At 41.3% G+C, this 15,083-nt stretch overlaps 1 protein-coding gene across 5 annotated transcripts in view; it reads right to left on the bottom strand.

Annotated features, from left to right (window-relative positions):
• specc1la (sperm antigen with calponin homology and coiled-coil domains 1-like a) overlaps positions 1–15,083 on the bottom strand; it is a 294,908-nt gene that overhangs the window by 212,683 nt on the left and 67,142 nt on the right. For 4 of the 5 annotated variants that reach the window (XM_043716192.1, XM_043716191.1, XM_043716194.1 and 1 more), the window contains exon 3: positions 8,293–8,467. In XM_043716192.1, coding sequence (XP_043572127.1) covers positions 8,293–8,467 — 175 coding nt within the window. Of the gene's footprint in view, positions 1–8,292; positions 8,468–8,872; positions 8,913–15,083 lie in introns of those variants that run through there. The other variant, XM_043716195.1, reaches the window with a different exon arrangement.

Genomic DNA, 15,083 nt, shown 5'->3' with positions numbered 1-15,083 from the left:
CTATAATTTGCATCGCAAAAATTCAACAAGGCTCCTCAGATAGCATTTTCCAAGTCTACAACCATTATATGAGAAAGAAAGGTCAGCAAATACACTGGAAAAACAGCACCTCTAAGCCAATCGATATCAGTCAAAATCCTGGAACCCCCTCTCTAACAGCATTATAGCTAGAAGTATAGCATATGGACTGCAGTCACTATTCAAGTGTATTTGGAGATGGGCAATAAATGTTGACCAGCTCATGATGGCTACATCCCATGAGTGAATTATGAAAAGAAGTTTGGGCACTCCAAGATAAAAAAAGGATTAAATCCATATTCCACCCTCAGGTGACTGTGTGGATTTTGCATATTCTCCCCATGTCTGTGTGGGTTTTCTCCGAATGCTCCAATTTCCTTCCAAAGACCACAGACTTTGTTAGGTACACTGGCCATGCTAAATTGCGCATAGTGTCTCCATGGATTAGCCATGGGTTACAGGTGGTGGATGGGGGGGGGGGGGGCTTCTGGGTGGGATGCTCAGAGGTCATTTCAGACTCAATGAGCCAAATGGCCACACTGTATTCCACGCTGTAGGAATTCTATGATTCTATGATATGGCAGATTCAAAGTTCATTAGGATCACGGATGGAATGAGGAATTATGAGAATCTTCTTGAGCAAAGAGATTTGATGTTAATTTTAATTGAGCTTTTAGAACTTCTGCAGTGGATAGAATAGAACTGGCTTTCACTGATCTACAAGTAAACTAGAAAACTTCGAGTTTTTACATTTAGCAGAAGCCTGCAATTCTGAACAGCAAGGGTTTAACTCTTAGCATTTTCTTATTACACATTGTATTGACATGTTTTCAAACTGTATTTGCAACTTAAGTGTTTCCTCCCTATTTATGAGCAGGTACACATGCCTCACCCCCAACATAGTGATGTCACATTTACTGCCATCTCCAGTTAGCAACCGTAAAACAACATCTGCAAGTTCTCCAGCAAACCACCACACCACCCTAAGTTGGAACGATTCTTAAAAATTCTTCCATTGGATGAGAATGTCACTGGGTAGGCCAGCATCTATTGCTCATCTCAGGAGGACAGGTAAGAGTTAACCTCATCACCATCCTGGATCTCTCTCTATGGGTGAATCTACACCACAGATTACAGTGATTCTGAAAAGAATCGCATCTGACAGAACAATTAGATTAGATTAGATTCCCTACAGTGCGGAAACAGGCCCTTCGGCCCAACCAGTCCACACTGACTCTCCGAAGAGTAATCCACCCATTTCCCTCTGACTAATGCAACTAGCACTATGGGCAATTTAGAATGGTCAATTCACCTAACCTGCACATCTTTGGACTGTGGGAGGAAACCGGAGCACCCAGAGGAAACCCACGCAGACACGGAGAGAATGTGCAAACTCCACATAGACAGCCATCTAAGGCTGGAATCGAACCTGGGACCCTGGTGCTGTGAGGCAGCAGTGTTAACCACTGTGCCACCGTGCCGTATAAATGCTAGCTTTTCAAATCATGCCCACATCCCATGAAACAATAAAATAATTTGAAAACCTATGCGCCCACTGGTTATTGGCCCCTCTATTGATCGAAAAAGTGACTTTCCATCCTCTTTATCTATGCCCCTCAATCTTATATACCTCAAGCAGGTCCACTCTCAACTTTTGCTGCTCCGAAGAAAATAACCCTAGCATCTCCAATCTTTCCTCATAACTCAAACATCAGCTCAGCGGGTGGATTATGGTAAGTCTGCTTGACACCTCTCTCTTGCAATCATGTCCTTGTACAATGTAGTGACCAGAAGTGCACACAGTTTTCCAATTTTAAAACTCTGTTTAATACAGTTACCAGTATAACCTTCTTAATCTTATATTTTATGCCTCAGCTAATAAAGGCAAGTAGCCCATAAGTCTTCTTAACCACCTTATTGACTACTCTGCTCCTTCAGGAATTTCTGGATATGCATACCAAGACCTCTCTGCTTTTCAGTACTTTCTAGAGTCCTACTACTCATAGTAAAATCCCTTGTTTTGTTAGCCCTCCCAAAGTGCATCACCTCTTACTTTTCTAGGTTGTATTGAAGTTGCCACTTCTCTGCCATCTGACCAGTCCAATACTCTCCTGCATTTTATGACTACCCTCCTCAATACAGGTACTTACCATCCTACCAATTTTTGAGTTATCTTGATCATGCTCCCTACATTTAAGTCCACATCATTAATTTACACCAAAAATAACAGCCCAGCACCGAGCCCTGTGAAACCCTACTGCTCACAGAAAAATCCCACACATCACGCTCTGCTGCCTCTCAGCCAATTTTGAATCCAACATGCCACTTTGCCTTGAATCCCATCAGCCTTTATTTTCTTTACCTTGAGGGACCTTATCAAGAGCCTTGCTATAGTCCATGCAGACCACATCAAATGAATTTCCATCATGGCTACCTCTGCAAAAGAATTTATCAAATTTGTCAAATGCAACCTTCTTTTAACAAACCAGCTGTGTTAGCTGTACAAAAGAATTCATAGGTGCATTCAGAACAGTTTCACGGAACATTTTATTGTGCATCCAATCTGAGGCCTGGCCATGATGGATCCAGTAATGTGACATGTATTAAACCTGTCTCATTACTCATTACCAGCTCCAAAATAGTCTGATCCCTAATTGGAGCAGGGGAGAACTCGAGATTATGATACGACATGGGTGACCCTCACAATCAACCTTGCATGGCTTCATAATTTATGTTGTACCTGGAGCACTCAACTGCGTTCTAACCTGCTCAAGGACAATTAGGAACAGGCAACAAGTTTTTGCAGCAGCATATAACACCCCATGAAAGAAAACAAAAAGAAATTAAAACCTGAAAGATTTAAAAAACTTTTTTATAAAATTAACTTGGGAATTTACAGAACACCATTGACATTTGCTGCAAAACATTTCACCTACAGGCACTTAGTTAAAAAACACTTTGTGGTTGCTAAGTATGCATTGTTACACTGAGATCTCTTTTTTGGTGAAGATTTAAAGTCAAAATGCAAAGAGGTGTGTATACATACTTTAGATCCAAAACATCATGAAATAAAGAGATGTCAACTATTTCTCACTTCTTAATAAATTAACGATGACATGCAGGTGCACAGAATTAAATACCGCCATAAGTCTACACCGTACCATTGCTGTCAACTCCGGCGATAGTGCTGTTGTTAGTCAATCTACTAGACATCTAGCCTTTAAGGGACTACAATTTCCTTTAATGGGAGGATCAATCCCATCCTATTGTCAATTGACAGGATATTGACAGTGGGGGATTCAATGCTCTCTGATTGCCAGTGTTAAAGGTTCACTAATGTCCTTTGGGAAGGAAATCTGCTGTCCTTACTTGGTCTGGCCTACACATGACTGCACAACAATGTGGATTACTGCCATCTGAAATGGCATAGAAATGACTACGTTGAAGGGCAGTTACAGATTGGCCAGAAATGCTGCCCATGCCAATGACACCCATATTCCATAAAGAATAATTTTTAAAAATATAGTGCACAATTTTGGTCTCCTATTTGGGAAAGGACACAATTGGATTAGAAGCAGTTCAGAGAAGGTTTATTCAGACTTGTTTTATTTGAAGGCTTAATTTGACGAAATTTGTTTGACTAATTCCTGGGATAGAGGTGTCAGCTTATGAGGAAAGTTGGGACAGTTTGAGCCTGTAGAAGAATGAGAGATCACCTTATTGAAAGATATAAGATTATGAAGCAACTTGACAAATGATCAATGAGCAACTTATTGCTAAGCAAGTGGTTCCTGATTACACCTTCTGCAACTCCTTCCATCACTTTACTGATGATTAAGAACAGATTGATAGGGTGGTCATTGGCTAGGCTAGGCTTCTCCTGTTTTGTATATACAGGACATACCTAGGCAATTTTACAGTCATGCCAGTGTTGTAGCTGTATTGGAACAGCTTGGCTAGAGGTACAACAGGTTCTGGGGAACGAATCCTCGTACTATTTCCACGATATTGCCAGGGCACATGGATTTTGCATTATTCAGTGCCTTTAATAATTTTTATATTGCTTAGAGTGAACTGAAATGATTTAAGACTGGCATCTGTCCAGCTGGGACTTTCAGAGGAAGTCAAGATGAATTATCCAGTCAGAACTTTTGCTTGAGAATTGTGGCAAATGCTTCAATTTTACTTTTTGCACTAATGTGCTGGGCTCCTCGTGGATGGGGAAATTTGTGAAGCCTCCTTCTTCAGTGAACTGTTAGATCTGGGCAGAATGGCCTCCTTCTGCACAGAACAATACTGTGCTTATGAGAGATCTAATCCATTGGTTGTAGAATCACTTAACCTTGTCAGTCATTTGCTGCCAATGTTGTTTGGCACCAAAGCAGTCCTGTATTGCAAAATCACCAGGTTGACACCGGTTCTAGTAGCTTCTGGCATGTCCTTCTGAACTATTCATTTAACTAGGGTTGATATCCTGGCTTGATGATATTGGTAGAGCAAGGGATATGCCAAGTCAGTTGGACATATTCTTGATGAAGGGCTTATGCCCAAAATGTCGAATCTCCTGCTCCTTGGATGTTACCTGATCGGCTGTGCTTTTCCAGCACCACACTTTTTGACCATGTCATACCCAGGCTTGGTGATACTGCTATCAGGGACACTGCCAATAGTTTACAATTCTGAGAGCATGACTATGTCACGCTGATGCTTGACCAATCTGTGAGACAACTCTTCCAATTTTGGCACTCACCCTCAGATATTATTAAAGATAACTTTGTAGGGTTGACAAGGCTGAGATTGCTATTGTTTTCAGTGTCCCCGTCAATACAAGGTATCCTGTCTGGTTTCAATCCTTTAAGATGTTGTAGCAATTTGATGCAGTTCAGTGGCTTGTCTGGCTCTTTTAGGGGCACTTAAGGGTCAAACAACATTGATGTTGGTCTGGAGTTACATGTAGGCCAGACCAGATGAGACAGTAGATTTGCATCCCTTAAGGACATTAGTGAACCAGATGGGTTTTTATAACAATTGAAAATGATCTTATGGTCACCATTATACTAAAAAGGACTTTTTTTTCCATTTGCTAGCTTCATGCTGTTCTTGGGAGCATTATCATAATGCTCCCAAGAGCAGCATGAAGCTAGCAAATGGCCCAAATATTTACAATCTATTTTAATGGCTTGGGTGCAGAGATAGAAGATACTATAGCCATATTTGTAGATGACATTAAAATAGGTAGGAAAGTAAGTTGTAATTAAAAAAAGGAATTTACAAGTAGATATGGATAGATCAGATGAATGGGTCAAAATCTGCCAGGCAGAGTTTAATGTGGAGAACTGTGAGGGTCTCTGTTTTGGTCAAAATAATAGAAAGGAGAGAAATGGAGAGAAACTTCAGAGTGATTCATGCATGAATCCCAGCAAACTAGTATGCAGCAACTAATAAGGCAGGCAAATGTATTTTTGGCATTTATTATTAGAGGAAAATAGGGAAGCATTGCTGCAACTGTACAAGGTATTAGTGACAGCATATCTGGAGAACTGTGTACAGTTTTGCTCCGCTTACTTGAGAAGGGGTGTAATGGGTGAGAAAATGGGTGAGATTCTCAATGATTACTTTGCATTAGTGTTCACTGAGGAGAGGGACATGATTAATGTTGAGATTAGAGATAGAAGTTTGTTTACTCTGGATCACATTGACATAAGGAGGGAAGATGTGCTGGGTAGGCTAAAGGATATTAATGTGGACAAATCCCTAGGGCTGAATGGGATCTATCCCAGGTTGCTGAGGGATGCAAGAGAGGAAATAGCTGGGGACCTGACAGTTATCTTTGTAACATCCCTAAATACAGGTGGTGAAGTGCTGGAGGACTGGAGGGTTGCTAATGTTGTCCCCTGTACAAGGGTAGTAGGGATATTCCAGGTAACTACAGACCAGTGAGCCTGACGTCAGTGGTGTGAAAGTTGCTGGAGAAGGTACTGAGGGATAAAATCTATTTATATTTAGAAAGGAATGGGCTTATCAGTGACAGGCAACATGATTTTGTGCAGGGGAGATTGTGCCTTACCAACTTAATAGAGCTCTTTGAGGAAGTGACCAAGTTGATAGATGAAAGAAGGGCTGTTGATGTCATATACATGGAGTTTAGTAAGGCGTTTGAGAAGGTTCCTCATAGTAAACTAATGGAGAAAGTGAAGTCACGTGGTGTGCAGTGTGTTCCAACTGGTTGAGCAACAGGAGGCAGAGAGTAGTAGTTGAAGGGAACTTCTCAAAATGGAGGAAGGTGACCAGTGGTGTTCAACAGGGGTCAGTGCTGGGGCCACTGTTGTTTGAGATATTCATAAATGATCTGGAAGAGAGCATTGTTGGTCTGATCAGTATGTTTGCAGATGACACAAAGATTGGTGGAACAGCAGAGAGCAGAGGGGACTGTAAAGAATACAGGAGGATATAGATAGACTGGAGAGTTGGGCGGAGAAGTGACAGATGGAGTTCAATCCAGGCAAATGTGAGGTGATACATTTTGTGAAGTCTAATTCTAGGGCGAACTATACTGTAAAAGGACGAGTCTTGGGAAAAGTTGATGAGCAGACAGATTGATGAGCTGACCTGGGAGGTCAGGTCCATTGTACCCTGAAGATGCTGCACAGATGGATAAAGTGGTCAAGAAGGCATATAGTATGCTTGCCTTCATCGGACGGGGTATTGAGTATAAGAGCTGGCAGGTCATGTTAAAATTGTACAAGACTTGGGCTCAGCCACATTTAGAATACTGTGTACAGTTCTGATTGCCACATTACCAAAAGGATGTGGACACTTTGAAGAGGGTGCACAGAAGGTTTATGAGGATGTTACCTGGTATGGAAGGTGCTAGCTATGAAGAGAGGTTGTATAGGTTAGGATTGTTTTCATTAGAGAAAAGGAGACCTGACTAAGGACTACAAAATCATGAAAGGTGGATAGAGATAAGCTTTTTACCAGGGTGAAGGATTCAATAACAAGAGGTCACGCATTCAAGGTGTGAGGTGAAAAGTTTAAGGGGGATACATGCAGCAAGTACTTTTCACAGAGAGTGTCAAGTGCCTGGATCACATTGCCAGCAGAGGTAGTAGAGGCAGGCACGGTAGATTGTTTTAAAGGTGCATCTGGACAGATGATTGAGTAGGTGGGGAGCAGAGGGATACAGATCCTTAGGAATTGGGTGTTAGGTTTGGACAGTGGATTTGGATTGGCTCAGGCTTGGAGGGCCAAAGGGCCTGTACCTGGGCTGTAAATGTTCTTTGTTCTGTTCTTTCTAATTGGGCCGAAGCAATTCAGAGGAGGATGACTGGATTGATTTCAGAATGAGGGTTTGTTTTACGAAGAGATATTGAGTGGTTTAGACCTATATCTCTGGAGTTTAGAAGAATGAGAAGTGATGTAACTGAGGTATACAAGAGGCAAAATGGGATTGACAAAGCAGATGTGAACAGGATATTTCCTTTTGTGGGGCAATCTAGAGCAAGAAGTCAGTCCTTAGGATAAGGGGTAGCAGATTTAAAACAGATGACGATAAATTCATTCTCAAAAGATTGTGAATCTATTGAAATCGGATGCCAGGACACTGTAAATTTGAGGAGATGGATAGATTTCTAAATAGGTTTTAAGTGTTATGGGGAACAGGCAGAAAAGTGGTATTGAGGCTGAGACGAGATTACCCATGATCATATTGATTGGCAAGCAGGCTTGACGGGCTGAATTGCTATTTCTGTGCCTAGTTCTTATGCTCATATATTCTAACTCAAGATTTTTAAATTCCCATTCCACCATTTGTTGTGCTGGGTGCAATGCCAGGTCCCCAGTACATTACCTTGGTCTCCCCCAGATTACTAGTCCAATGACAATGCTGAATGTAATTAATATACAAATAACTGTGTACAACAAGTAAACATTAGGTAATGCTCCAGAATTACCTCTCCTTTAAATCTCAAATTCATAATCAAGCTTTGACAAGTTGGGAGTGACTGGCTCCTTGTCACCATGTGATCACGATATGAAGAGTCATACAATTATCACAGAACTGAGAGATGTATTAAACAGATTAGTAAGTATACAGGACTCAATGTACTGGAGAATGCAAGACCACAGACCTTTATGAATTACCTTAATTATACGTAGTACCATATATGAACATGTGAAAAAAAGAAACAAATTACTAAAATTTTAAAACTAAAAACTGAAGTTTCAAAAGCCAAAAAGGAATGCAAATGAAAGTCCAGTTGAATAGGAACAAACCTGTAGGATTCTTTGCTTTGCCATCAGGATTGCTGTTTGTGATTGATCCTGGTGCTGCAGAATTTGACACTATTGATGAAGATGGGCAGAGATTCTTCTTAACTTTGGTAGAGTTGGTCAAAGTCAGTCCACTCGGTGCGCCAGCCAACAAATCATCATTGCTCCTGCTCTTGCTCTGTTGTATAAGGAGAAAGGTGCAGTAAAATTTAGTAGTGTTAGCTGAATTTGCTTCAGGGCATTTCTCAAAAGGTGGTGGTGCAATGGCAGAAAACTCAGCTAAAATCATAAACCACCATCTCAAAATATAACACCCATGGATTCAGACAACTTGACATAACTGGTTCAAAAGAGTTAACTGTCAAGAGTGTGGTGCTGGAAAAGCACAGCAGGTCAGGCAGCATCCAAGGGGCAGGAAATTTGACATTTCGGGCAAAAGCCCTTCATAAGGAATTCCTGTTGGATTTTCCTGTTCCTTGGATGCTGCCTGACGCTGTGCTTTTTCAGCACCATACTCTCGACTCTTAATCTCCAGCATCTGCAGTCCTCACTTTCGCCTCAAGAGAGTTAACTGTTGACTGACCCAATGATTTAGAATATAATCAGAATTTGATAACTGCAGGCAGCATTGTATATAACCAAAGTTGGAAAGGTTAATCCTTCACCTGATTCTCTATAATGCAATCAGCCAGGTGGACCAGGTGGAATGTGAATTGCCTGATTGGGGGTGATAATCTTTTCCAATCAGGCAGCCCTGCCTGACAAATAGGAACAGGAGTGCCAATTCAATAAAGATTTGTGCATCTTGTGTCTCTCACTGTGTCTCACACCTACACACACACACCATGGGTGCTGGGGAAAAAATAAGCACTACCACAGTTAGGCAGCAGTGAGGGGGCTAAAGGAAAGAAAACCAAAGAAAAACAGGAGATCAGCACTGCCCTTTGATGTGAAAAAAAAAGAGAAAAAAAGAAACAGGAGTGCCAGACATTCTGACACACACAGCTTGGTCTAAGGGAGCTGGATCACTGTCAACGACTTTCCACATTCAAATAAAGTGTGAATTCGTGATGGGATACTGACCTCTGTGGAGTTATTTCATAATCGTATCTCAACAATAAAACCTAAGATGGAAGAACATAACAGCAACATTCACAATATTGGTTGTTTAAGAGAAGTTTTGATAAAAGGTCACTGATTTGAAACGTAGTTTCTGATGTTTTCTACTACAATCAACACATGTAGCTAATTTCATTTTATTGTAATCATATCCGTGTTAGTTAGCAAAGTCATTGCTCAAAAGGGCAACCAATTCACAGTAAGATGTCACTATGGCTTTAAGAGGTGTATTTCACCCTTTTTTTTGAAGGGGCATTTTAAGACAGAGGTACCAAGTGTCTATTTGAATCCGATAAAGTAGAGCTTGAGACACTTCGGGGTTTTAAAAAAAAGTTGCAATAATATAAGCAACCTGAATGGGTGGGGTCAAGCTCCCACAGAACCAGGATTTTTAGTTTTAGTGTTTCAGTAATTGGTGCTGGGGTCGTGAAGCTGGGTTTGGAAGCTGCAGTACATCTCTCCCTGCCATTCCCTTTCTGAGTTCTTTCTTGATTTCTTTTTCCTCCTGGACTGTAGAATTGCCTAAGAAAGAACCAATTTTAATGAATATGCCTTTGCCAAGGTATGTTTATGGGATGTTACCAAATTGGCACTGGTTAGTAGTTGATTAGTCTATTATTCTGTTAAATTTCTTTGCTTTATTTTAAGTACAGAATATGAATAATTAGGGCGGCATGGTGGCTCAGTGGTTAGCACTGCTGCCTCACAGCACCAGGGTCCCAGGTTCGATTCCAGCCTTTGGCAACTATCTGTGTGGAGTCTGCACATTCTCCCTGTGTCTGCGTGGGTTTCCTCCCACAGTCCAAAGATGTGCAGGGTGAATTGGCCATGCTAAAATTGCCCGTAGTGTTAGGTGCATTAGTCAGAGGAAAATGCATCTGGGTGGGTTACTCTTCGGAGGGTCGGTGTGGATTGGTTGGGCCTTCTTCTCAACCAGTCCACACCGACCCTTGCTGATTCTTCCAACACTGTCTCCTTACTTCCCAAAAGGGAAAATTGTGTATAAAGATACCAAACAGACAAACTTACTTGAAGTGGAATCCACACCACTCTGATTAATACTCACTCTAGCTCTGAGGTGCCAGTTCTCTCTCTCCTTCCCTCCCTATCGATCTATCCCGCCCAGCAATTACCCCATTCTTGATACATTGGAGCACCACCAACCCTGGCCTCTAATTCTTCAGATAGTATGCAAACATACATAGGCATGTGCTTCTCATATGCCATCCCATCACCAGCTAGTCACTAATTCCTGCTCGTCGGTTTCTGTCCTCACACCTAGCCAATCATCCTTCATTGGAGGGATTCGACTTAAAAATAATAGTCTGAAACTCCCTATCCAGTTGTTCACTGTACCTCCTGCAAATTGCTCTCCCAAATTTCTGCATCATTAAAATATTGTACTGTTTAAGGAATTGAGAAAGTTATCCTGGTTATACCTTTTTTTCCTTAACCTCCTGCTCTCCAGCCCAGAGCACCAGAACATGCATCAAGAAATTCTTGCTCCCCACTTTTATGCTGGTCTTTAAAATATAGGGTGTCTGCAATTTTCTCCTATTATAAGACAAAACTCCAACAGGATTGTCCACAAGGAGGTGTATACCTAAGATTTTGTACTTAGGTACCTTTGGACCTGAGATGGAACCAGGAATAGCAACTCTGCACACTTTTCGATGCACTTTTTATCCCTGAGCTTGAGTACATGTGATAATAAAACCTAATTCTAATTCAGGGAAGGGGCATGAACTTTAGCATGGATGCAAGGAAAAATGCTTTCAGCCAAAGGTTGTTGGGAATCTGGAGCGCACTGCTTTAAATAGTGGTAGAAACCCTCATAATCTATGTGAAGCACTTGTAACATCAGTGGATGCAAGGCTCTAGGCCAAATGCTGGAAAAGGATTAGAATAGTTGGGTGCCTGTTGTTGATTGGCAAACTCTCGAAGGACTGAGGGACCTTTTTCAGTGCTGCAGAGCTCTCTGACGCTCTCAAGATATGCAACATCAATAAAGGAAAGATCAAGTTGTTAACTTGCTCACAACACAAGCATCTCACTTTCTAGATAAACAGTTCTTTCAACTCTCAACTCATATTTATTTCCAATTTTGCTGGTGACTTACAAGTGGTTCTATAAAGCTCCTCTATTCTGTTGCAGGTGCTGTCAATGTTACATGTGCTGATGTTTCTCCCACCAAGAATTCTTACCTTGTGATGGGATAGGTGGAGGTAGTGTTGAGGTTGCAGGGGGGCTGCAGAAAGAATTACGCAGGTTAGTGGAGACAGGACAGTGGGCAAAGAAATGGCATATGAAATACAATGTGGAAAAGTGTAAGGTCATGCATTCTGGATGAAGACGACAAGCATGGACTATTTTCTAAATGGGGAGAAAACTCAGAAATCTGAAGGGTAAAGGGACTTGGGAGTCCTAGTCCATGTTTCACTTCAGGTAACCTTGCAGTTGAGTTGGTAGTTAGGAAGGCAAGTACAATGTTGCCAATTATTTCAAGAGGACAAGAACATAAAAGCCAAGATGCTTTTCTGAGGCTTTATAAGGCTCTGGTCAGACCACATTTAGAGTATTGAGAGCAATTTTGGGCCCCAGACCTCAGGAAGGATGTATTGACTATGGATGGGGTCCGCAGGAGTTTCATGAGAATGATCCCAGGAATCAAAGGCTTAACATATGGGACTATACTCGATGGAATTCAGAAGGTTGAGAGGGGACCGGATTGAAAGTTACAGAATACTGAACGACCTGGACACAGTGTACGTTGGGAAGATGTTTCCATTGGCAGGAGAGATGAGGACCAGAGGGCACAGCCTTAGAGTAAAGGGGAAGAGCCTTTAGAACGGAGATAAAGAGAAACTTCTTCAGCCAGACAGTGGCGAATCTGTGGAATTCACTGCCCGAGAATGCTGTGGAGGCCAGGTCATTGAGTATATTTAAAAACAGATAGACAGGTTTTTGATTGCCAAGGGGATCAAAAGTGACCTTAATCTTTGTAGAAAGCAGGAAAATGGGTTTGAAAAACCTATTAGCTAGGATTGAATGGTAGATTTGATGGATCGAATGGCCCAATTTCTGCTCCTACGTTTATGGCCATACCCAGAGTTCAATACAGAGGCCTTAAATACTACAATGTGTAAGTCACAATCCCTGAAAGGAGACTGATTTTTTTCCCCAGAAAACCTTTGATTCAAAATCATACTGACAAGTTTTGGAGATATTCCTCATGGTCACTATTACTGCTACCAGCATTTTACTTCAGATTTGTTATATTTAACTGATTTTTTTAAAACTGCTGTGGTGGGATGTGGACTCCAGTCTCTGAAATATGAGCCCAAATGTCTGGATTACTGGTCTAGCAACATAACCACAACTAGAGGATTGTATCCAGATACAAGACTGTAACAGCTTAGGCAAGGGGACAAAGGAAAAACTCTTATTAGCCAACAATGCAAGGACAAGGAGGTACAAATGTAGGATTTTGGGTAAGAACTGCAGGAAGATTTTCTACACAGCGAGTATTAATAAACTGGAATTTGCCGCTTGTGGATGGTGGAAGCGGAAACAATCAGGGATTCGAAAAGGAAATTGGATGGAGACTGAAAGAAGAGAAACCTTCAGGGATATGGGTATCAAGTGGTGAGTGGGATTGGGGTGATTATTTTGCAGGGAACCAGCAGGAAATTAATGGACTAAATCGTGTCCAACTTTGCCATAAATGACTTTGAGAGTAAGCGCTTTCTAACATTCCAACCTGTTCTATTGCAAACAAATGCATTGTTAGAACTGAAATTTCAAGTTCTGTAGTTTTAACCCCAGAATAATTCTCCAAATGACCTGCCTGGAATACCCTGCACTGATTCTCACGTTTACAGGTGGTTCTGCTATAAAGTGCGTTTCATTAGTGCACATTCGATATTAACACGATTGATGAATTGGGGACACTTTCTAAAGCACAAACTTATTGTTTTAGCTGTAACGTGATTACTATCGCCAACATTTTAAGCGTTGTATTTAGAGCACATTTGTTCTACAATGCGTTGTTGCACAAGAATGCAACCACCATGTTATAGAAGAACTACCTGTATTTTATTTTTAAAAGTCTGCAAAGAAATCCACTGTGCACTAGATTTTTGCTGAGCTCTTCCAAGTTGTGCTATGAGTTGCTGAACAGATGCCAATACCATAAAAGCAACAATGTGATTTATCTAGTCCTTTCCCATCTGGTTTCAATACAAGACAAATTGCTTAAAGAAACAATAGTCTTCCTATCAGTCACCTGAGACAAGACAGTCATTACCAAAACACTGAAAACACCTCCAAAGATCATTCACAAATCGACTTTAAAATGGATATTATTGCAAAGAAGTTTCAAAAATTGTATTGAATATAATTACAATAGAGAATGTTTGTCCAGCAGATGGTCACCGTTTCACTACAATAGCAAAAAATGAACTTTTGACAAAATGGAGCCTTTTGGAGTAGGAATTTCATTGTATAAGATTCACAAATGCACTGTGTTCTCATAGTTCCAGGAGCGCCAGCTTATTCCCCTTAGGTCCCCACTTTTTCAGAGTTTGAAAATAGCTGGGGAAAGTGGTGCAGTATCAAAAAGTGATTTCAGTAACAAGGCTACTCATTAGAAGCCGTTGAACCAAATTCAATTTCCATTACACAGAATTCCAGAAATTGTACTGGTTTGTGGAGTCCAACTTTTTATTTCCATAAGCCAAAACCCCAAGAGGCAGGCAAGATGAAACAAGAGGATGGATGTTTTTAAAATCAATGTACTTATTTCTTTAAACTCTCAGCAATTACACACTCGTCAGCATAATGTTTTGAGACCATATTTAGAACAACAGCAATAAAACAAAGAACAAAGAAAATTACAGCACAGGAACAGGCCCTTTGGCCCTCCAAGCCTAGCCTGATCCAGATTCGCTATCTAAAGCTGTCGCCTGTTTTCCAAGGATCTGTATCCCTCTGCTCGCTGCCCATTCATATGTCTGTCTAGATATATTTTAAGTTACACTATCGTGCCCACCTCAACCACCTCTGCTGGCAACACATCCCAGGCACCTCTGCGTAAAAACCTTTCCCCTCTCACCTTGAACTCGTGAACCCGAGTAACTGAATCCCTCATTCTGGGAAAAAGCTTCTTGCGATCCACCCTGTCTATATCTCTCTCAATTTTGTAAACCTCAATCAGGTGTTAGCAAGTCTTGAAAAGATTTGTACCTCACATTGAGATTTTGCTCGCTGAGCTGCAAGTTCATTTCCAGACGTTTTGTTACCCTACTAGGTAACATCTTCAGTGGGCCTCAGGCGAAGCAATGCTGAAAATTATTGCTTTCTAACTCGATGTTTGGGGTTCCTTGGGTTGATTATGTCACTTCCTGTGGTGATGTTATTTCCTGTGGTGACGTCACTTCCTGTTACTTTTCTCAGGGATGATAGATGGGGTCTAACTTGTTCATAGAGTTCCGGTTGGAACGCTATGCTTCTAGGAATTCTTGTGTGTGTCTTTGTTTGGCTTGTCCTAGGATGGATGTGTTGTCCCAGTCGAAGTGGTGTCCTTCCGCATCCATATGTGAGGATACTAGTGAGAGAGGGTCATGCCTTTTTGTGGCTAGTTGGTGTTCATGTATCCTGGTGGCTAGTTTTCTGCC

This window comes from Chiloscyllium plagiosum, chromosome 25, assembly GCF_004010195.1.
Source record: "Chiloscyllium plagiosum isolate BGI_BamShark_2017 chromosome 25, ASM401019v2, whole genome shotgun sequence".
Classification (NCBI taxonomy): domain Eukaryota; kingdom Metazoa; phylum Chordata; class Chondrichthyes; order Orectolobiformes; family Hemiscylliidae; genus Chiloscyllium; species Chiloscyllium plagiosum.
This window is presented reverse-complemented; position numbering and strand designations above follow the sequence as displayed.